The sequence below is a fragment of the Neomonachus schauinslandi genome, chromosome 9 (assembly GCF_002201575.2).
Source record: "Neomonachus schauinslandi chromosome 9, ASM220157v2, whole genome shotgun sequence".
Classification (NCBI taxonomy): Eukaryota; Metazoa; Chordata; class Mammalia; order Carnivora; family Phocidae; genus Neomonachus; species Neomonachus schauinslandi.
The window spans coordinates 94,985,395-95,009,255 of record NC_058411.1 but is presented as its reverse complement, the minus strand read 5'-3'; the positions used below and the strand labels follow the sequence as shown (position 1 = coordinate 95,009,255).

General features: G+C 38.6%; 1 protein-coding gene across 1 annotated transcript in view; it reads left to right on the top strand.

Annotated features, from left to right (window-relative positions):
• Positions 1 to 16,255, top strand: part of PRTG (protogenin) — a 124,768-nt gene extending 108,513 nt beyond the window's left edge. Inside the window, exons 15-20 of the mRNA XM_021693730.1 lie at positions 1,349 to 1,519; positions 9,018 to 9,200; positions 10,794 to 10,914; positions 12,668 to 12,833; positions 15,263 to 15,367; positions 15,848 to 16,255. Of these exons, the coding sequence (XP_021549405.1) occupies positions 1,349 to 1,519; positions 9,018 to 9,200; positions 10,794 to 10,914; positions 12,668 to 12,833; positions 15,263 to 15,367; positions 15,848 to 16,255 (1,154 nt within the window). The remainder of the gene's footprint in view (positions 1 to 1,348; positions 1,520 to 9,017; positions 9,201 to 10,793; positions 10,915 to 12,667; positions 12,834 to 15,262; positions 15,368 to 15,847) is intronic.
• The last annotated feature ends 7,606 nt before the right edge of the window (positions 16,256 to 23,861 follow it).

The following is a 23,861-nucleotide window of genomic DNA, read 5'->3' as shown; positions in this document are numbered from 1 at the left end:
TTGAAATGTATTTTGTTTTATTATAGTAAATGTTTTTTCCTCTCACTGTATATATTACACAAGCCAGTGGGCTTAAATTTAATGTCTCTTTGGGGAAACACTACATTTTCTAAAATCAGGTGTACTCTTCAAGACTGTACCCAAATAATTTAAAATGGAAGTAAGTGAATAGTGTACTTAATGATGTTGGGAGCCCATGTTAGAAGTAATGTGTGTGGTGGCTTGATCCTGTGCACAGTGCGATGGTTCGGATATCTGATCGAACACCATTTCTGGAGCTTACCTCTGTCTCTCGCTAAGGTATTTCATGTCTGTGGACCTGCATTTCCTTTTCTCTAGAATGAGGGTGAGGGGGTAAATGATCTATGTAAGGACCATCACAACTATTCTAATTATGCTGAGAGAAAGCAAAGCAAAGACATGAACTTCAGCGAGCATAGGGCCTGTTGGGTGTGGTTTTGGCTATATTCCATATAGGATGTGATGCCAAAAACCAGCTCTTCACACTTTTAGCTCGTACTAAACATGTGGTCAACTAAAATCCCAAGCCTTGACTACTTTTGCAGATATAAAGTATTAGTCTAAGGTCTGCCCTGTAAACTCACTGATTCACAACTTTTTGGAGAATAACTAAATGTTTTGGTCTCAGAAGTATTATCTTCAGTGGTTTCCTAGATCAGGTGAAATATATATTCTGTACGTTTTAGTAAGAAATGTTGTTTAGATTCAATACCTAATGGGGTGAGACTCAATACCTAATGGGCAGGTGCTGCTGGTGGAATTGTAAACCTTTCTAGTTATCAGTTTGGCGAAACAATATCAAAAGCCCTAAAAATTCTTATGCCCTTTGACTTAGTAATTCTCCATCTAGGAATCTACCATCTCCTTTTTTTCTTTTTCTTTTTTTTTTTTGATGTTTTAAACATTATAAAAATGATATTAGCTCTCAGAAAAAGAAGAAAAAAATAGTGTTTTTTTACTTTTTTTAAAGATTTTATTTATTTGACAGAGAGAAACATAGCGAGAGAGGGAACACAAGCAGGGGGAGTAGGAGAGGGAGAAGCAGGCTTCCTGCAGAGCAGGGAGCCCGACGCGGGGCTCGATCCCAGGACCCTGGGACCATGACCTGAGCCGAAGGCAGACGCCCAACGACTGAGCCACCCAGGCGCCCCAGTGTTTTTTACTCTTATCATTAATGATCTGTAAAAGCTGTGATTCTGAGATGTTTTTATAGTGGTTTCTAGTTTTTCACACTCTTTTCCCTGAGTTTTCAGTCTGTTAGCCGGGTATTTGAGTGTTTATCACCATTTAATCCTGGTAATACAGTATTTTCTCCATGTGTGCACAGCACCGGCAGGCCCACCGGTTGGAGTAAAGGTGACATTGATAGAAGATGACACTGCTCTGGTTTCTTGGAAACCTCCTGATGGTCCAGAGACCGTGGTGACGCGCTATACCATCTTGTACGCATCCAGGAAGGCCTGGATTGCAGGAGAGTGGCAGGTCCTACACCGAGAAGGTAAATATGAGCATAAATTATCAAAGAGGATGAAAAGTAAGATTATCGATGGTAAGGACACAAACAGAAAGAAGGATCTCGAGTTTGTTTTGAATTTATATTTATGAAGTAACAGATGATAAAGGATTTGGGTTTTATTCACAGAGCATTGGGAAATCATCAGCATATTTTAAGCATGAGCATATGATTCACATTCCAGAAAGATCACTCTTGACTATTGTGACTAGAACGGGTTTGGTGCAGGAGGGATGGGTCAGAATAATGTAGAGACTAGGAGGTGACTACAATGGTCCAGACTATAAGCCTGTATTAGGATACCGAGGATTGAGATGGAAAGGAGAGGATGGTCAAATGACAGTAGCTTAAGTAGAGAAAGAATGGGGCAAGGAAGGAAGAATTGTTATAGATGACTACTAGATTTCCAGTGGTGGTGTGTCTTGCGCTGGAGTAGCAAACACTGGAAGAAGATCTGGTTTAAGGGAGCAGACTTTTGTACTAAAATGGTCCAAATAAGTTGGCCCATATGAATATCAGGGTCCCACTTAAGTACTTAATTCAGACATGCATGCTGGGAAAAGAACAGTTTGCTAAGCAATTAAAAGCTTCAGAAGGATTTCAAGAAGGAAATTTGTTGGCCATCTACATATTCTAAACACTTTTACAGTACTAGGCATTTGCACATACATTTTACCTTTTAAAGGGAACATTTACCTAATTAGGATGAACTTTAAAGACCTGTGGATTTAAGATAAAACTCTCTATGCAATTGTAAAGCAAACAAATGGTGACTTTAGTTGGAATTTTAATAGTCGTATATTCATGTTTTCATTATGCCAAAGCCCCACTAAGTAATATTTTCCTAGTCACTGAAGAGACTTGAAAGTAGTAAGTACTTGCCGGCAATACAGTTTTATATTTGCATCAGTTATCTATTGCTACCTAACAGACCACTTTAAAAATTAGCCATCCTAGTTTCTCACAGTTCTGTGAGTCAGCAGTTTGGACTGGGATCAGCGGGGCACTTTTCTCTTGGTCTCTCCTGAGGTCACTCATGAGACTGAAATCATCTCATGGTTTCAACAGAGTATGAGTAGCTCAAAAACAGCAAGAGAGAGTTCCAGCATTAGGAAGAGAGTGAGGAAGCTGCACGTACAAAGCTTTGCAAGCCTCTGTTTGTATCACGTTCGCTAACGTCCCACTGGGCAAAGCAGAGCGGGTAGGCAAGCCCAGACTTAGTGCGGGACCGGACTGCCCACGGGTGTGGACTGATGGAGGTACAATTTATTTGGGGCTGTTAGTCTTACAAACTACCACAATATTCTTTTTTTTTTTTAACTTTTTTTTTTTAAAGATTTATTTATTTATTTGAGAGAGCGAGAATGAGAGAGAGAGTGAGCACATGAGAGGGGGAGGGTCAGAGGGAGAAGCAGACTCCCTGCCGAGCAGGGAGCCCAATGCGGGACTCAATCCCGGGACTCCAGGATCATGACCTGAGCCGAAGGCAGTCGCTTAACCAACTGAGCCACCCAGGCGCCCAACTACCACAATATTCTTAAAATGTACAGTTTACTTTTAGTTAATTCCAGAATGAATTATTGACACATTTGACCCTGACTAACCTGATTTATCACATGAGCACTTCTTCCCTTTAGCTCTTCATTTGTACCTGCCTAAAAAGAAACAGTATTTTGTTTCGGTTCCTTTTAACACATTCATTTGTCAGTTTCAGACAAGGCTCAGAAAACAACATTTTGCCTCATTGATTACCCAGTAGTGAAATGGGTTGTAATTGCAGGTTTTTACACCTATATAAGCTGTTCTAACTACATAATCATGCATGGGAGGGGGAAAAAAATCTATTTTTGCCATTATCCTACTTTTGTGATTTTAAGAAAAATTCTCAGCAAAAAGCTATACCATCTTGTACACGTCCTTTTTTATAGCTAATGCTAGTACTTCATAGAGGACACAATAAGCAATATAGGTAAAAAAGAGTTGAGTTTATTTTTTTGAGTAAAAAACACAATGAGGGGGCACCTGGGTGGCTCAGTCGTTAAGCGTCTGCCTTCGGCTCAGGTCATGATCCCAAGGTTCTGGGATCGAGCCCCACATCGGGCTCCCTGCTCTGTGGGAAGCCTGCTTCTCCCTCTCCCACTCCCCCTGCTTGTGCTCCCTCTCTTGCTGTGTCTCTCTGTGTCAAATAAATAAATAAAATCTTTAAAAAAAAAATAAAGGGTTTGAGTCACCCACTTTTATTTTTATTTATTTATTTATTAAGATTTTATGTCTAAGTAAGCTCTCTACCCAGTGTGGGGCTTGAAGTCACAACCCCGAAATCAAAAGTCACGTGCCCCACCAACTGAGCCAGACAGGTGCCCCTTGAGTCACTCACTTTTAAACCAAAAGCAAAAAATACATCCTGGCATTTAAATAAAAAAATAAAATGTAAAATGGTCTTTAATGTCTGATTATGGCAACTTTTGGAAAAGGTGAAAGTGTAGAAAAAGATGAGGAAAGCAGAAGAGGGAGAATATCAGTATTTCTTTCCTATATATCTACTAATCTTCTATACATGTTTTGTTTATACATATTTATGTGTATAATTAATTCACATATTGCCAAGTGGAATAAGATAAAGCATTTTAAAAATGTTCCTGATGACCAGATAATATTTGTGGCTAAAAGTGTACATGGTCAAATGGTTGAGCAGAGATGTGATATGAAATCATACTTGTGTGTAATTTAAAGTGAATCAGAAATTAACAGCCTTCACCTTTCTGATATGCAGTAAATCAGCACAAACTAGTCAGTTCTTTTAAAATCTAAAAGGCACTATAGAAAGTCATGCCCTATAGTACAGCAGTTCCTGAACTCTGTTCCTCATAGCGTGAATTTCCCACAATTGTAAAGACGCTCCTTCTTCAAAAAAAAAGTTACATGACTAAATAAATTTAACCTAAATAAATATGTCATTTCCTCCTATTAGAGATGCACATTGGAAATTAATTTTCTTCAATAAAGGAATTTAACTCAACATTTACCAAGTAAATCAGAATACCAATAGTAGGAACAAATTGATTTATTAAATGAATTATTGAGTGATTACTGTGTGGCAGGCTCTTTTCTAAGCGTTGGCAATACCACAGTGAACAAAACAATGTTCTTTCCCCTTTGAAGCTTATATCTCAGTAACACCAAATATGTAGATATTTAGGTACTGTTATAAGTGGTATTAAAAAAGCTGCAAGCGGGGAGGCGGAAGAGACAGAATGATGGAGGTAGCAAGGTTAGGTCCTTTTGGAAGAAACATCTAAGCGGAGCCGTGTGAGTATTGGAGGAAGTGCAAAGGCCCTGAGACAGAAGTGTGCTTGGCATTAGAGGAACAACAAGAAGGCAGGGAGCCTAGAGTGAGGGGAAGAGCAGGCAGTAGGAAATCAATGGGGAGGAAACCAAGGGCAGATTTTGTAGACCACAGATTTTATTCTAAGAGAGATGAAAGACATCGAAGACTTTTGATCAGATTTACATTTTGAAAGGATTACTTTGTCAACCACCTAAAAGACTGATTATAAGTTGGTAAATGTAGAAGCTGAGAGACCACTGAATATACAGGTGTCCATGTGAGAGTTAGTGGGCATTTGGACAAGGGTGATAATGAGGAAGGTAATAAGAAGCTATTAGAACATAATTTGAAAGAATGGCCTATGAGGTTTGCTGCAGATTGATGAGGAGTGTAAGGAAAGAAAGAAGCAGAACTGACGGGGGAAATCAGAGGTTTGGTTTTTGTTTTTTTTTTTCAAAACCTTTTTTTTTTAATTATGTTGTATTAATCACCATACATTACATCATTAGTTTTTGATGTAGTGTTCCATGATTCATTGTTTGCGTATAACCCCCGGTGCTCCATTCAGTACATGCCCTCCTCAATACCCATCACCAGGCTGACCCATCCCCCATCCCCCTCCCCTCTAGAACCCTCAGTTTGTTTCTCAGAGTCCATAGTCTGTCATGGTTCGTTTCCCCCTCTGATTTCCCCCCTTCATTTTTCCCTTCCTGCTATCTCCTTCTTCTTCTTCTTCTTTTTTAATTTTTTTATTCTTATATTATCCCCATACATTACATCATTAGTTTTAGATGTAGTGTTCCATGATTCATTGTTTGTGCATAACACCCAGTGCTCCATGCAGAACGTGCCCTCCCTAATACCCATCACCAGGCTAACCCATCCCCCGCCCCCCTCCCCTCTAGAACCCTCAGTTTGTTTTTCAGAGTCCATAGTCTCTCATGGTTCATCTCCCCCTCCGATTCCCCCCCTTCATTCTTCCCCTCCTGCTACCTTCTTCTTCTTCTTTTTTTTTTTTTAACATATAATGTATTATTTGTTTCAGAGGTGCAGTCAACAAAACCAAAAGAGGTTTGGTTTTTAACATGTTAAATTTGAGATGCGTCCTAGATGTCCGAGTAGAGAGGTTGATTAAGCAGTGGGAGGGTTAAGTTCATGGGAGAGGTACGGAAAGGTATACTAGTGGTATAACTAGGTAGATGATTTTTAAGACTGTGGAACTGGAAAACAATCACTTACAGAGTGTAGACGGAAGTGAGTTCTGAGACTGCATTCTGGAGCACTTCTCCAACCTCAAAATCTTATCCTGTGCTTTTTTATCCTCCATGAACACTCCTTTGGTGACAAATAGCTCATATTTTAATATAAGTTCAATTTGGCACTTCCTGAGAATTATCTCGTACAAGCATTATGCCAGCCACCTTAAGCTGTTCAAATATGAAAAAAATTTCTGTTCTCCAGAAGGGGGAGGATCAGAGGCGAGGAAGAAGACTCACTTTCATGGAGTAAATACACTTATGTCAGAGACTTGCCAGTGGTAGTTTATTTAGTCCTTTCCAATAACTATATGAGGTGGGAATTATTGCCCCCATGAGGAAATTAAAGTTCAGTAATGTGCCCCAAGTCACAAATTACTTAGTTGGTAGCATGCCAGCATTTGATCAACATTGATCCAACACTGAGCCTATTGTACTGTCTGGTTTCTGAAACTCCTAAAATAGCTGAAGATTCAGACACATATGAAAGGCAGTGGACTGGCATAATCACACTAACCGAGATTCAGATAGTGTGCTGAGAGAAGAGAAGGACAGGCAGATCACTTTAATATTTGGGAACTGCCTTGAGTTAACTGCTTTTTTCCTCATAAAGAAGCCAGAATGTTAGTTTCCTTTTTTTGTGTGAAGGAACACTCTTTTTGTGGAAGGAAGGCGAGCACTTGCACACATCCACACAGCTCATTTGCTTATAAAACCTGAATTAAATGAAAAGACTTTTTGGGGAAACTGAGTGGCTCAGTCGGTTGGGCATCTGCCTTAAGCTCAGGTCATGATCTCAGGGTCCTGGGATCGAGCCCAGCATCTGGCTCTCTGCTCAGCAGGGAATCTGCTTCTTCCTCTCACTCCCCCTCTCTCTCAAATAAATAAATAAAATCTTTAAAAAAAGAAAAAAGACTTTTAAGTTCAGGTAGGGACTGGTTTTTGCCAAGCATTTTTAAAAATTAAATGTGAAGTATTCTGTGCTAAAATGGAAACTCAATTTATTTATATGTCTCTTGTGAAGAAATTGAAATGTTCTTCCTTCTAGTTAATTGTAACACGTCACAATACATCTTTGGTTTTTATTCACCTGTCTGAGAACATGGTAACAGTAGAAAGACTCTTCCTGATTCTAAATAAGAGTCAGCTTGTTTACTTAACATTTGTGTACTCAAGTAGCTCACACTCTCTTCAGGCCAGACTGAAACCAGAGAACATGAAAACAAGCCATGTTCAGCCCTCGCAGAGCTGCTTGGTTGAGCTGCCTCACACCATGTGACCTCAGAGGTGGCCTCCGAATCCTGACCTGAGCTCTGAGATCACCCCACATTTCACTTGCATAATGAAATATACTCTAGCAAGTGTAGAATAGTCCAGTCTGGCCTGGAGGTGACTGCTACAAGCTGTCGTTAAGTTCTTCAGAGCTATTGCAAGGATGCTCTGGGAGGGTGGGGGGAGTGAGATGACGTCACCCGAGGGAAGCTAGGTTCCCTGTGAATATCGACTCACAAATGCAGTGCATGCTGGAACAACTTTGTGGTTGAATTCTCTTACACCTCTGTTCTTAACATGAGAGTTCATTCCTAGGGTGGGAGTCCCGTTTGTAAGAAAAATACTTCCAGGCCATGGCAGAACTAAGAGCAGAAAGACGCATCAAGGAATAGTAGTACACACATAGCAATCCTTCTTAGCCATCATGCCAACAGAGAAAATGCCTTTGATATCAAATATCATATATAAATTCAAGTGATGGTGACTTTGGAGAGAAGTAGATGCTGTGCGGGTTACTGGTGGTCGTTTTGATAGTTAACCTGAGGTCTAGGTCTTCAATACTCTGAGGTTCCTATATAACTTTGGAATTTTCTTTCCTGTTTATTCCCAAGAAATCTTAGATAATGATTGGGTGAGTGAGAAATATATTCATACTTTCAAAAATAATTGTTTCTAATTTAAGAACAAGATCATCTGTCACAGTGATTACCATTAGTAGTTTAAATATTTTCTTTTTCAGTTTTATTTTTTTTTTAGTAATCTCTTCACCCAGTGTGGGGCTCACACTCACAACCCCAACATTAAGAGTCACATGCTCTACCAACTAGCCAGCCAGGGGCCCCTAAACATTTCTAAAAGAAAAAAAGCCTTTCACACTGGATCTAGAAAATCTAACTATGACTGTTGAATCTGGGTTCATTATAAACGTTCTCTCTTTACCTATGTTTGAAATATTCTATTCTAAAATGTTTTTAATGCTGTTTGTATCCAATTTTATAAATTTTGGGGGGGGTAAAAAATATATATAAAAACGTAAACAAAAAAACCTATTACTTTAGAACACTACTCCTAAAACAAAATTACAGAGAAAGATTGTATAGAGGCAGCGTGCATGATACAAAGTTAAGTGAAAACTCTAAAATATAAAAAATGCCTGTAGTGGGCGCCTGGGTGGCTCAGTTGGTTAAGCGACTGCCTTCGGCTCAGGTCATGATCCTGGAGGCCCGGGATTGAGTCCCGCGTCAGGCTCCCTGCTCGGCGGGGAGTCTGCTTCTCCCTCTGACCCTCCTCCCTCTCATGCTCTCTGTCTCTCATTCTCTCTCTCACAAAAAAAAAAAAAAAAAAAAAGCCTGTAGTAAATACGTACCCACATATGTACGGTCCACGCATGGGCATGCGCGTGCACACACACACACACACACACAAATATACCAAGATGTTAAAAAAGGGAGATTAGATTGTCCTCTTATTTGTATCTGTCTGTGGATTCCAAACGCTCTACAATGAACATGGTGTTCCAAATCAGAAAATATTTGTTAAATAAAGGACCACGATGGTGTGTTTGAAAGAATGAATAAAAGATAAAAAAAATTAAGGTTTACTTAATTTGCAATTGATCTCTTTATAGGGGCAATCACCATGGCTTTGTTAGAAAACCTGGTGGCAGGAAACGTGTACATTGTCAAGATATCTGCATCCAATGAGGTGGGAGAAGGACCCTTTTCAAACTCGGTGGAGCTGGCAGTCCTTCCGAAGGAAACCCCTGATTCTAATCAGAGGCCCAAGCGTTTGGATTCTGCTGATGCCAAAGGTCTGTACGCCACCGCAGTTACTGAGCTTTCTGAAGAACGTTCAGTGTTTCTTCAGCTCTCCTGCACTGTATTTCTGCTCCTCCCGCAGCCATATCCCTGCACTTGGTCTCTTGAATTGTTGTCGGTGCGGTTCTGATGCTGTGAAGCTACGGGCTGTCCCTTGCCCTCCACAGGGAGACCAGCTTACCTCCCAGTCAGCTGCCGTTTTCACCACTGTGTCCCAGTTACTCCTCTTCCCAGCTGCACAGCCACCACGACCGAGGAGCCATGGCCCCGAAAACCGATGGGAGTAGCTTCCAGGGAGGGTTCACGGAAATAAACAGCTGCGCTGGCTGTGGTGTTCAAGCTGAGAGCGTGGTTTTCATTAAGAGTTGTTGCCACAGAAAAACAGCCTTTCTGGAGAGAAAGTTGTTTCTCTCCAGAAAAGCAGTTGGAAGAAGTATCTTTAAAAGAGCCACCCTCAGGGGCACTTGGGTGGCTCAGAGGGTTAAGCGTCTGCCTTCGGCTCAGGTCATGATCCCGGGGTCCTCAGGTCATGTCCCTGGGTCTTGGTGTCGAGCCCCATGTCGGGCTTCCTGGCTCAGCGGGAAGCCCGCTTCTCCCTCTTTCTCTTCCTCTGCCACTCCCCCTGCTTGTGCGCTCTCTCTCTCTCTCTACCTCTGTGTCTCAAATGAATTAAAAAAAAAATCTTAAAAAAAAAAAAAAGAGCCACCCTCACTCCAGGGCAACTGTCCTGTCCCAAAGGAAGCCAGGGCCCCCCCTGTGGTACAGGACAAGAAACCATCTTTTCCTCTTCTTGGGGTGGGGGGAGTGCGCCTGCAGAGGGCGATGGGGCTTTAAATGGAGGAAATGTCAGCTGAACTCAACAGGATTAAAGGTAGCTCCTCAGATGCCTCAGTGCCGTGTGTGTGTGTGTGTGTGTACGGACGTATGTACGTACGTACACAGATGGGTTTAAGCATTGGAGGGAGGCAGCGGTGGTAGCTCCCTTATTATGGGAAAAGGAGACCAAGGCTCATAGTCACTTCTCAAATACCTGCTACTCAGAGTGTCTATGGACCAGCAGCATGAGTATTACCCAAGAGCTTGTTAGATGTGCAGAATCATGGGCCCCACCCCAGACATAGTGAATCAGAATCTGTATTTTAACATATCCCCTAGTGATCATGTGAACATTAAAGTTTGAGGAGTACTGCTATGTAAATGCAGATATGGACACGGGAAACTCATCTTTAATATACAGATCTGCGTTTAAGGTAACATGACATGAAAGTTACCGTTTGGTTCAAGAAACGTCTATGCTTTGTGCCTTTTAGCATTATAAGTTATTAACTGATGTTCGTGTTTCATATAATAATACAGCATTTAGAACTGGTAATTTGGCATCTTCAGTATGGGAATATATAAACTGATCTTTGAGATCACTGATAAAAAGAGCAATATGTGTCTTTTCTGCTTGGACACATACTGTCAAACATTTTCCTCGGAGAGGAAGAAAAATTATAGAAAAGCAAATAGCTATCTTAGAATTATAATAAATGGACTCATTTATTTTTCTGATTGATACTGAGTAAATGTGTTTCTGCTTTTAGTTTATTCAGGCTATTACCATCTGGACCAAAAATCAATGACTGGCATTGCTGTAGGCGTTGGCATAGCCTTGACCTGCATCCTCATCTGTGTTCTCATCTTGATATACCGAAGTAAAGCCAGGTGTGTTCCCGTGGAGAGACATGTTGAGGTGGTTAAAAAACATTTAAATTACAGTAACCACCAGAAGCAAATTGAAATCCAGTGCCTTCTAGAGTAACTGGGATTTTCCACTTTCAAATAATGTTACTTGAGTTCTTTTTTTAAAAATTTTTTGTTGTTGTGTTAATCACCATACATTACATCATTAGTTTTAGATGTAGTGTTCCATGATTCATTGTTTGCGTATAACACCCAGTGCTCCATGCAGTATGTACCCTCCTTAATACCCATCACTGGGCTAACCCATCCTCCCACCCCCCTCCCCTCTAGAACCCTCAGTTTGTTTTTCAGAGTCCATAGTCTCTCATGGTTCATCTCCCCCTCCGATTTCCCCCCTTCATTCTTCCCTTCCTGCTATCTTCTTCTTCGTCGTCTTTTTTTTTTTTTTAACATATATTATTTGTTTCAGAGGTACAGATCTGTGATTCATCAGTCTTGCACAATTCACAGTGCTCACCATAGCACATACCCTCCCCAATGTCTATCACCCAGCCACCCCATCCCTCCCACCCCCCACCACTCCAGCAACGCTCAGTTGTTACTTGAGTTCTTAATTGCTACAGAGATGTGCTCACTTTGGAAGGAGATTTTTTTTTTTTTTTTGCCATTTGAAAAAAATTACTGTGCCAATAAGATGTTCTTAAATGAGGCCCTAGTTTCTTCATGTACTTTTCATTTTGAGAAGTACAAAGTATATCCTTTGGTTTCTTTTTTAAAATGGCACACGTCATATGATGCATATGCTGACTGTGAGGAGATTCATTACTGTCCGGAATATTTTCATATCTAAGTAGCCTGCCATTGAGAGCTCCTCCCTTATTTCCATAGGACATGTGTTCGGAATTCTCTAGACATGGGGTTAAGATACATGTGATAACTAGGGATTTGTTCTCTGTAAACTCTCTTAGGCAATCTCATTTGTAGTTTGGCTAAATTCTCAGCGTGCAGTAAGTTTGTCTGTTTCTAACCTTTTATATTTTGGCTTTTGCTTCATGGTTCTTTATTGTATTTAAAAAAAAAATCAAAGTCAGGTACTCATTATTTTTGGATAATCCTTATCGCTAGACTCCCTCCATTAGCCTTGACTATCAGGATTTACTCTTTATGTATGGTACTTGTATATAAAAACATACTCAGAAAACATATTATGTTAGAGAAAGAATTCTAACATCTTGTTGTATATTTGATTAACATACTTTTGCTGTACAAGTTTCTCACTTGAAGAATATTTTTATAAAATCTTTCTGTACAAAAAAAATCTTTCTGTACATTGTTCTACTGATACCTAAATCTTGCAGAAGTGCTGCTTTAAATTTGCCATCATTAACTGGCAAGTGAATTGTTATGTTAGTGTGACAATCAGGCAGACCTGAAAGAGAACATGTAAATTTTAAAATTATAATTTCTGCATAAATTTGAAGTAATCAACAGTAATAAATAATAGTACTTTGTAAATATTAAGGTTTTTATTAAGTGTAAAAAATAATTTTCTATAAGCAAATACTGGGACAAAAAGAAAGAAGTTTCCTAAAATCATAAAAGTTTGCAGCAGTGAGTTTGAGGTAAAAATCTAACACTCAGTTTCTGAAGATACTTGAGAAATAAGCATTGAAGAACTCCACTGTTTGTAAAGTCATCATTATAGGCCACATTTGGTACATTCGTCCAGATCTCCTATGAAATTGGAAGATTTCCTTTTCTTGGGATATTTCAGGAAATCATCTGCTTCCAAGACGGCACAGAATGGAACTCCACAGTTACCTCGCACTAGTACCTCCCTAGCCGGTGGGAGTGAAGCCGGAAAGAACCTGGGAGGAGCTGGAGAAAATGAAGAATCCTTAATGCCAATGATAATGCCAAACAGCTTCATCGATGCAAAGGTACCCTGAGCTGAGATACTGATTTGCTGTGTAATCCTTCCGTCCGTTCATCTTCCCTTGATGTGTGAAATTGGCTTACTAAAAAATCCTATGTTGGACGTATTATGTCCATATTCTACTTGATGAAATAGAAAACAGTTTCATCCAGGTCCTTCCTTTTGTAAAATACATGGGGAGAATATAAGGATGGATAAAAGATAAAGGAATAAAAGATTAAAGAGAGTAAAAAATGAGAAAACAGCATAAATTCAATTAGATGGGGTTATGTGGAGCTAACGTGTTTTAGATAAGGACACAAGGGTCATCAGTCTATATTTATTACAATTTGGATTGCCCTGTATTTACTCTGTGGGCAATTTTTTTATTAATCCATTTTTATACTTAGTTTGGTTGATTTTTTTTTAACTGCCTTGGACATTAGAACATTCCAGGTATCAACTACAGTTTTAAAAATATGGAGTATCTAAATAGATGTCTCAAGATCCTTCCCTTTATGGCTTGAGGAAGTTGGTTATAATAAAGAAGTGTCATTGGAAGATTTTACTTCATGTCCTTTCCACTATATGTAATAATAGTACAGTGATAAGCGTTAGGAAGACTCAACTGAAAATTATTTTTAGTCACATTGCAACATTAGATAGTGTGCATTATTATAATAGCTCTCATAACCAATGCGGTGTAAATCAGGTATCCATAAACTATAGCCCAGCCCAGACTAGCCCACAGCCTGTTTTTGTATGAGCTAAGAATGTTTTTCACATTTTTAAAGGGTAGTTTGAAAAAAAAAAAAAAGCAGAAAATGAGACAGAGGCCATATGAGGCCTGCAAAATCTAAAATACTTACTATCTGGCCCTTTACAGAGAAGGCTTAACAAATCCTGGTCTAAATTCTTCCCCAACCCTTTTCTAAAATTTAGAATAATAACAGAAATATAACAAAATTTCAGGCAGTTTTGATATTAATTTTTTTTGAAGACTTTATTTATTTGTCAGAGAGAGAGCAAGCACAAGCAGGGGGAGTGGGAGGCAGAGGGAGAAGCAAGCTCCCTGCTGAGCAGGGAGCCTGATGCGAGACTCGATCCCAGGACCCTGGTATCAAGATGTGAGCTGAAGGCAGATGCTTAACTAACTGAGCCACCCAGGCGCCCCTGGTATTAAATTTAATATAATTATATTTAACAGATGCAATCTACTTGAATCTAGTATAGCGCTATATATTGTATATATTATGAGTAAATAATAATGACTTGATTTGGGTGCCTTGATTTGGCTCAGTTGGTTAAGCGACTGCCTTCGGCTCAGGTCATGATCCTGGAGTCCCGGGATCGAGTCCCGCGTCGGGCTCCCTGCTCAGCGGGGAGTCTGCTTCTCCCTCTGACCCTCCTCCCTCTCATGCTCTCTGTCTCTCATTCTGTCTCAAATAAATAAATAAAATCTTAAAAAAAAATAAATAATGACTTGATTTTTGTTACTCCTGTTGTCTTTTTTGTTTGCAACTTAATTTAGCTTTTATTTTCTGATACAAATGTAAGCCATTCAACTTATTTCCAATTAATCTAGAACACTGGAACCTAAAACTTCTAAATAAGCATAAAAAGTACTAAAGCACATTGAGGTTCTCTTATTACTAACTTGGAGCTAGGCATGAGAAAAGATTAGGAGAAGCGGCATGGGAAGAGGACATGGAAAAAAAAGAGACTCTTAAGTGAAAAGAGGCCTTTTCAGAGTGGGGGTCTGTATGAAGCAGAGAAGCCTGATATCTGTGTTCCCTCGGCTTAGGCTAAGAGCTGATCCTCCATTTATTGCCATTTTGTTGAGCATATGCGGGCCCATGGTTTTTTCTTCCCAACTGCTTTTTAAGTTTCTCAGATATGTGGAAAGGTTGAAAGAGTAATATAATGAATGCACAAATAATTGTCAATATCTTGTCTATACTTCTATATGTATATGTTTTAAAGATTTTATTTATTTGACAGAGAGAGACACAGCGAGATAGGGAACACAAGCAGGGGGAGTGGGAGAGGGAGAAGCAGGCTTCCCGCGGAGCAGGGAGCCCGATGCGGGGCTCCATCCCAGGACCCTGGGATCATGACCTGAGCCAACGGCAGACGCTTAACGACTGAGCCACCCAGGCGCCCCATACTTCTATGTTTCTATGTATTTTTGTTTGCTGTAACATTTGGAAATAATTTTTAGAATTATTACACTTCACCCCAAATACTTCAGCATCTCTCTCCCTCAAGAATAAACCTATTATATCTTTTTGATCACTAACAAATTTTGCCTTGTATTTGTGGGTTACTGTTTATGTAAAAGAAGAAATAGTGATGTCCCTGACGGTTTTTTCTTTTAACATTTAAAAATTTTGTGTACTACTTGTAATAAACTGAAATCTGTAGTATTTACATTTTCTCCTTTTATATCTCCAGGGAGGAACTGACCTGATAATTAATAGCTATGGCCCTATAATTAAAAACAACTCTAAGAAAAAATGGCTTTTTTTCCAAGATTCTAAGAAGATAAAAGTTGAGCAGGTAACCCACCTAAATGAGAAAAATTTTTGGCAACCCATGGTATCATGAAATGATAATTAAAAAGAGAGGAAAATGTAAATGAAGGCCTTAATTTTCATGTTCTGTCTGGATATGATTTTATTAATTTGGGGCATAACTCTATGGAAATCCATGGCGCGTGATCATTAAAGTGACAGTTGGAATAGTAACCAGAGCTGTAGTTTTCAGCAGGGAATGGGGGGCAGTGGAGGAAGGGATGTGGCAGGAGTAAGCATCAAAAATCACTGAAGAAGACTTTAGACACTTCACTTGCCCCCGTAATCCTCATGTGTTGCCACTTGGGTGGGGGCCTACTGACCTAGATCATCTCTTCATGATGATAGCCTTCCACGCATATCCTTGAACAGATGACTATTTCAGAACATACAGACCACGTAAAGCCATATTTATTATTTTTCAAGAGCACTCTATCATCACTGATGGTGTTTTATGTATTTTTAGCCTCAAAGAAGATTTGCTCAAGCGGTGTGCTTTTACCAGCCAGGCACTACTGTGTTGATCAGTGATGAAGACTCTCCCAGCTCCCCGGGTCAGAGAGCCAGCTTCCCAAGACCCTTTGGTGGTGTTGCAGCTGATACTGAGCACTCAGCCAATAGTGAAGGCAGCCACGAGACGGGGGATTCTGGAAGGTTCTCCCATGAGTCCAATGACGAGATACACCTGTCCTCAGTCATAAGCACCACACCCCCAACTTCCAGTTCCTTCACTGGCAGTGAGTCAGGTGGGGATCCCTCCTTGAGGAAGCGTGAGGACCCAGCAGTGCCGCTGGATGCCGAGCAAACTTCCTCCTCGGTTTTGCAGCCGCCGTCCGCCATGCTGCTCTTTGATAAAAATGATTTTCCAATCTAGAGAGCCATGTTCAGGTATTGCCACCTTCAAGTCTGTTCGAAGGACAATGAACAGGGAGCCAAAGCCTTTTGTGAAAATCTTGGTGTCTTATTGGGTATTTCAGCTTTTTTTTTTTTTTTTTGGAATGTATTTTGTTTTTTTATGTTTAAACTCATGTATTTTGAATGTGTCATTGTCAGCAATGTGAAGAGACAGTCAAGATGTTTGACTGGATTATAAAATATATCACTGGAGCAAAGGGAAGACTTTGGAAAGCCCCTTTGCTGACTATCTACCTCAGTTTGCCAGGTGGCGAACTCAGAAGAGACAACTTTGTTACCTCATTTATTGTGGTAGTTTATCTCCGCTCCATAACCAATGATACTTCCTAGTAGCATTTTGTTTTCATTGCTGTATGTGTAGTGCGTGTGATCAAGGGAGTCATATAGGTATATGAGTAAGAATGTTTATCTGAAGCTCTGATTTTTTTTTTAAAGAAAATTCTGACATCTGCATGGTTTGGAAAATGTCATACCTCCACTGTGAGGACTGTCGAACCACTGAGAAGAGAAAAAGTGGGACTGTTGATTTTAATGAATGACCAAAACAAAAAAAAAAAGTGTCTCTCTTTTGAGAACAGAACTATTCAGTAGCATATGGGAAATCCTGTGGCTTCAAGGGCCTTTCTGATTTGGGCATTAGCGTCCGAGTGCTTTACCTGCTGTACCCTAAACCTCAGCTGCCTAGAGCCGTGCCTTTTCTACCTTCCCCTTTGCCTGATGGTCGGCCAAAGGCTGCACTGTCTAGTTTGCAAAGCATCCTCACCGTTTCCAGAGTTAGTAGCAAAACCCCATGCAGAAAACAGATTTTTAAAGAGAATCGATCAGAGTTTTTGTTTTTTAATCCCACCTTGACTTAAAAAGGGTAAAGAAATTTCATAAATTATTAAGAATAAAGATAAATGCAACAGTAGACCATAAAATGAACTAGAGGTTATCATGGTAACAGTGCCTTCCATTATATATTATGAAATTCTTTGCCTTATACCTTTTTAATATTCATGAAGTTGTTCAGGACAGGAGTACAGAAAGTTGCCTTAAGAGTTTCTTGGATTTTATCAATAACTATTTTGTTGTATAGTATCTTATCAAAGCATTTTAGTTTGTCTTCATGCAGGTTTGGTTTAGGGATAAGTATTCAGAGCTCTACCACCTTGCTTGTATTTTCTTGAATTCTTAAAGAGAATTTGGTACTCTATAATCTTCTTTCTGTGTCAATGCTGTGAATGAGGAATGCTAACTCCTGGAGTGAGTTAATCCTCTTGCTGGTTTGAAATCAGCAAACTGTTTACTCAGCCACATAGAATAGGCCTTCTTTCAGTCATGAGACAGTTACCTACTAGGTACCCAGCAGTGTAAGAGGAAAAAGAATTAAACACATGGTGTAGAGAGGGGACCCCATTTTTTTTGGTAAGTATTTCTTCACATTATCTGGAAATGATTTCTGAGCCTCATTTTTTAAAAGGAATCTTAATGGATTTCCCCTTGAAACCTTTGGTTTATGGGGTGGGGGTGGGGAAATGATGCTAAATGGTGTTCTAAAATCAAAAGAATATTACTGGGTGTAACAGTCCCACCTCCATCATCTCCTATCCCAGTGTCTGATGATGCATCTCTTATTGTTTCTTAATCTGCAGTTTTGTGCCAAACTGGATGTGTTCAGAAGCAGACCAACATTAAGTGCCAGCAACCACTTGTGAATAAAGTCAAAGTCCCCATTTAGTTATCTAAGTAGGGGCTTCATGGCAAAACAAAAAAAGCAGAGCTTTAGGTGAACAATCTGAGGCAAGGAAAAATGCTCCTCCTGCCTTTATAGCTCCTGTTTTATACTACCTCCTTTTAAAGTTATTCTAGTGTTATTTTTTTCCTGTACTCAGGGAACATTTTGTTACTTTTAAGCTGCCTCATGCAAGCATGGGCAGATTGACAGGGTATGGTGTCTTTTGGTTCGTAAGTAGTTTTGTGGGGCCAACTTTTATCAGCATCCAAAATTAAGGAATATAAGGAGTTTGCTTTATTTTTTAAACTTTCATTAAAAGGCAGATAAAATCTAAAGTTGAAACATCATCCATCATGGTTATGGAAGATGTGTCCAGGGCTGCATGAATTTGAATCATTTTAAAAGTCTAAAAAGATGATCTGAAAGTCCTTGAGGAAAGTATTTTTGTTTGTTTTTTGTTTTTTTTTTTTTGATGAATAGGCCCATAGTTATTGTAGATCTTTAGGCTATAACTGTTTGCTAATTATTTACCAGTACATTTTTACTTTTTCACCTTTTCATTGTGTTCTTATACAGATTTTTTCATAATAATTCTGTTACCAAAGAATTTTCAGTAAAAAGTAAAAATTTGACTATAATTTCCCCCCAAAATTTAATTAACTAGAAACATCTATAGGTATGAAGCTTATATAAGTAGTTACTAACCCAAAATAATAGGGTTTATATTGATTGTTGTAGTTAAATAGACTAGTAATTTCAACCTACCTTATTGTTACCAGAGCATTTAAAATAAGTTCTTTACCAGCATATAGTTCCAAAGAATTTCAAGTGTAATTTTCTTTTTCTTCAGCAAGTAAATCTTCATAGACAGTATTAGAGTAAAGTATTTTTAAATTGTTGAAACTACTTGTTGGAGAGAAAAAAAATCTTTTCACCAAAGATAAATATTTTGGTCTCATTGAATAAGATGTTTAGTATACACCAAAGACTTCTTTTTACTTGGCCAAAGCTAGCTTCTTTGAAGTCTTTAAGTATAAAACTGTAACTAAAATGTGAAGGTTCTCATTCGTTTCTCATAGTGGTGTTACTTCATGGCATTTCATTCCAATGGGGTTAATATGCAAATGGTAACTGTTTTCTTTTCCAAAGACTTATTTGCTGTAAGTACTGATACATGCATGCCATTTTTATGCCAAATATTACAAGATACTGCTCATCAGTATTTTCATACCAAAGACCATTAAAGTATATAGATTAGCCTGTAAGTAAGTAAAGATGAGCAGATTTGAGATAAATTTATTTAGAGGCTGATAGGAATCTAGCTTTAGTAGCAAAAGATATCAAAGGGCTAAGTTTACATAATTAAAAGCAATACAATTATGTTGGTATTTATCAGTGTTTTTATTCAAGTACTTTTTATCAGCAAATTATAAAAAACCAAAGATATTTAAGGTTACCTCCGCATATAGACAAATTTAGTTGTACATTAAACTGTTGTTTCTTGTTTTTATGTCAACCAAACTTGTCTCTCCAGAACCCAGTCTGTATCCAAATAGCATACATAGGGACTTTCCATCAAATCTGCTGATTCAGCCACAGGATGTTTTTGCCAAATGATGTGATTACTCTCCTAAGCACCTTGAGTGTGAGATGTCAACAGAAATCTCAGCAAGTTTTCCATTCCAGAGCATATGGCAAACCCTGAATTAGCCTGTGCAGTCTTCTTCCTGCTTAAAGCATTACCTGGTTGACTCAGAAGACTTGAGGCAGTCCCAAAATAATAGGGACATTCTCATCTCTGGGGAGCAGTGGCATATAGTGGGCAAACAAATCATATCACTGTTTAAGGGGGCTATCCTTCGATTGATGTGCTCTTTAAAGTTGTCCATAAGTCGAAATATTTTAATTGCATCAAGGGACCCTAGTGTTTCAAACTTTAGGGGGAACCTTGGGTGAAACCATAATCTTTTTTATGAAATCTGGGATTTTATATTTTGATAAGCCTAAAAGGAAAGACACAGCTTTATCCACTAAGTAGCTTTTAAAAAATCGGCTTTAGCACACCAGGGAAATTCGATCCTCAGTGAAATGCCTTTTATTTGCCTTTGCTTCAAATAAGAGCACTGCCAACATTGGGGACAATGACAGTGATTTGCATTAGTTTGTCTTGACTTTGTTAAGGACTTCTGCCAGAAACTTGCTCATGTTGACTACTCAGGATCACTGGTCAAGTCCATATGGAGACAACTTTGAAGAGTGTCCCGAAAAGATGAAATTGAAAGTATCTTTTTATTTTAATTCAAGAATATCCAGATGTGGTTCCATTTCACTGGTGGTGTAGTGATTCACATATGTTTCTGTTTCATTGAATGTAAATTTTTAATACTGAATGTAAAAAAAAAAAGTTTCAACTATATGGAAAGAGTCATGATCTTTCTAAGACTAAACATGTATTTTGTAAACTCTGTTCTTGACAAGTTGTCACATGGATCTCTGGTAAAATTGCTTCGGTTTAATAGAATAATTTGTGGGCTGTGAGCAGAGTAGAGGGTTCTGGAGATTTCTGTATACAACCAGTTGTCTACTTGTGACTTTTATTGGTGTTTAGAAGAACATATACATAGAATTCTGTGTTAAGTTGATTTATGCTCAGGACATAAGATCACAGGCTAATGCAATGTGTATGTTTGCAGGCTTTAATCTTCTCAGGCAGTTTCCCTTTTTAAGCCTTTGAAAGTGTTTAGGATTATGACAGTCTTGCATTTTTATCAGACAGATGCTGTATTTTCTTAATGCGGCTGTAACAAATTATCACAAACTTGATGGCCTTAAAACAACACAGATTTATTACCTTCCACTTCTGTAGGTCACAAGTCTGATACAGGTCTCACTGGGGTAAAATCAACGTCTCTTTTCCTTGGGTTTTTTTTTTCTGGCTTTTAGAGGCTGTGGACTCTTCCCTCCATCTTCACTCTGACCCTGCTTCCATCACTGTATCTCTTTTTCTGACCCTAATCAGGAAAGGTTCTCCAGTTTTAAGGACGCATGTGATTACAGTGGGTCCACCTGGATAATCCAGGATAATCTCCCCATCTCAGAATCCTTAACTTAATCACATCTGCAAAGTCCCTTTGCCACGTATGGTAATATATAGAGAGTCCAAGGATTTGGGCATGCACTTCTGTGGAGGGCCATTATTTTGCCAACCGTAGATACATTATTACTGTAGAACTGTATAATTCTGATCCCTACAAAATGTCTGTTGCATTACAGAGATTGGAAGTCTGAAGTCATGTGCCCCTTAGGGATCTTCAAAATCTCAAAGCTATGAAAACCTTGGCTTGTAGTTTATCAAGTGTACACATTAAACTTCCTTTCTAGATCACTTGCAAAAACAATTCAGCTTTAAAATTTTTGAATATTTGCTTCATAAATTAACGTCTCAGTTCTATGCATTTAACAGAAAGTTTCCTTGGCTCTAATTTATGGAAGTTCCTCAGAAATTTTTGATAACTGTTCTTATTATAGTTGAACTTTCTGCCTTTCTCTTAAGTAATTATGTTGCTGGGGAGGGTTAGGGGGAAAAAACCTCAAACATAGGGACTCAGTAGGTGAACAGAATCATGCTCATACCCATTCTTCATCTTCTAACAGGATATTTGCAACATGCCACCTTTCTACTAAATCAGGTTTATTTCTTCAGCTTCACCAGCTGTTTTATTTTCAGTGTGGTAACCGCTCGATTTCCCATCAACCTCAGCAGGAGCCTCCACTCACCTCATCAGAATGTGCACATCCTAAGCAGTGTTATCTTCCTTGTTATGCTCTTTCTTTGATTTCAGTTGTCCCTCTTCCTGGAAAGTTTAGATTCCACAGCTCAGGTTCGTTCTAATTCCTGGATGGTTCAAGTCAATCCTTCTTTCAGTTTTGAAGGATAGTGTCTAGTTCTAACCCTAATTTTCAGTATGTCTTAACTAAGGAGATAAAGCTATCTCCATTATGGGGTAGAGACCATGGTGATATTCTGAGTAGGGATAATGTGCTGGTCATTTTTCAGCTGCTTTTGACCCCAGTCTCTAGGAAGAGATAATGCGATATACTGAGCATATGCAGTGTGCCAAACACATGTTTCATTCCTGCAAACTACTACATTCTGCAAAGCAAATATTTCCCCCATTTTAGAGATCAGGAAACCGAGGTTTAAAATGTCTAACTTGGCCAAAGATCACAGCTGGTTAAGTGGCTTAGCCAAGATACAAACCCAAGTTGGTTTAATTCCAAAGTTGATAGGATTTTTACTAGGATACATTTTCTCAGCTAAGAAATTATATTTAATTACTCTGGCTCGTGGTGCCTTCTGCTGTGTCAACACAACCTGTCCACATAGTAATAGCCGATCAACAGAAGTCTTAGTTGTGTCCATTTATTCACAGGAGGAATTTAGGAGGCTGAGCTGTAACTCACCTCTTGTAATCTCCTAACCTCCTCCTTTTCTCTGTTAAAACCTTCAATTTCTCTTAGCCAATATTGCCTGAAAACTGGTGCTTGTGCCTAGGGTTGCATTAGAAATAAGGTGGTTTTGGTTTCCGGAGTCGTTCAGGCATTTGCCTAATAGATTAGGTGTTCAGAATTGGATTTTATCTTACGTGATTTTTCTATAGTCCCCATATCCAAATAGGAATTTATTAACTGGAAAAAGCCAAGTGTGTAACCGGTCATCCTTCCTTGTTAGATCTGGAGTCAATAGTTTTTACATGAATTACTACCTAACTAATTCTTCACACTAATTTAGGAGGGAGCAAAGTTGAGGGAGAGTCGTATAATAGAACCAAGTATAAGTTTAGTTATTGGAGCACCTAAATTCTAGTCATTTACCATTTTGAGAATTGTGTGGTAGGAAAGTTCTTAACCTATTTCTGTTCCTTCTCTAACCATGAAATGAGGGGATTTCTTGTGCAGAATGAAGCAATAGTACTATGAAGACTTAAAAGGAAAACAAAGTGTAAATAATTATAATCTGCAAGTCATTTCTATGAGGCTGTGAAACATTTCTTAACGGATTTTTTTTTCTTTACAGGTCAGCCTTTTCAATTACGTTTTGCCTGTGCTAAAATGAAAAATGTTTGCATTTCCTGTATATGTACCAAAAACTAACAGAAGAAAGTGGTTGTTAAAAGATAAAGACTAGTATTTAAACGCTAATCTGTAAGGTAGGAAAATCTACAAAAGGATATGGGAATTTGCCTCAATTTAAATCTTTCATTTTTTTAAAGATAATATTGTTCTACATTTTATTATGGTGCTATTTACGTGAGTGTATACAATTACCAAATTTTCTCAAATTTACCCTTTAAACTGATATATTTTGTAATTTAAACCATATATCAAGAAAGCTGGAAAAAAGTATTAAGTATTATCCTACATGAGTTTTCATAGTAAAAATAAATTTCATCACAGAGATTATCAAGATTTGTTTAAATGTGCCCCATACCCTCACAGCTACTAAACTTTAAGATCTTTCAAGACTTGCCCAAAATGAAATTTCTTATGAAAAGCATTCTATAAATAGCTAACTAGGGTAACTTGGATAGCCTTTCTAATTATGCAACATCTTGCTTTTTTAAATATCAGTTTAATACGACTTTTAAAAATGTATATTTACATTTTATATTTATATTTGTGTCTAATGCCTATCTATTCCTTTTGGTTTTTAAAGTCCATGAGAACAGGAGTCATGAATTTTTAATTTTAACTTTAGATGCCTAACATCTTTCCTGGAATCTTGGTTATTCAAACAATAGTCAAAACTCAAACCTAAAGCAAGGACCTTCAGGCTTCTCCTTCCTTA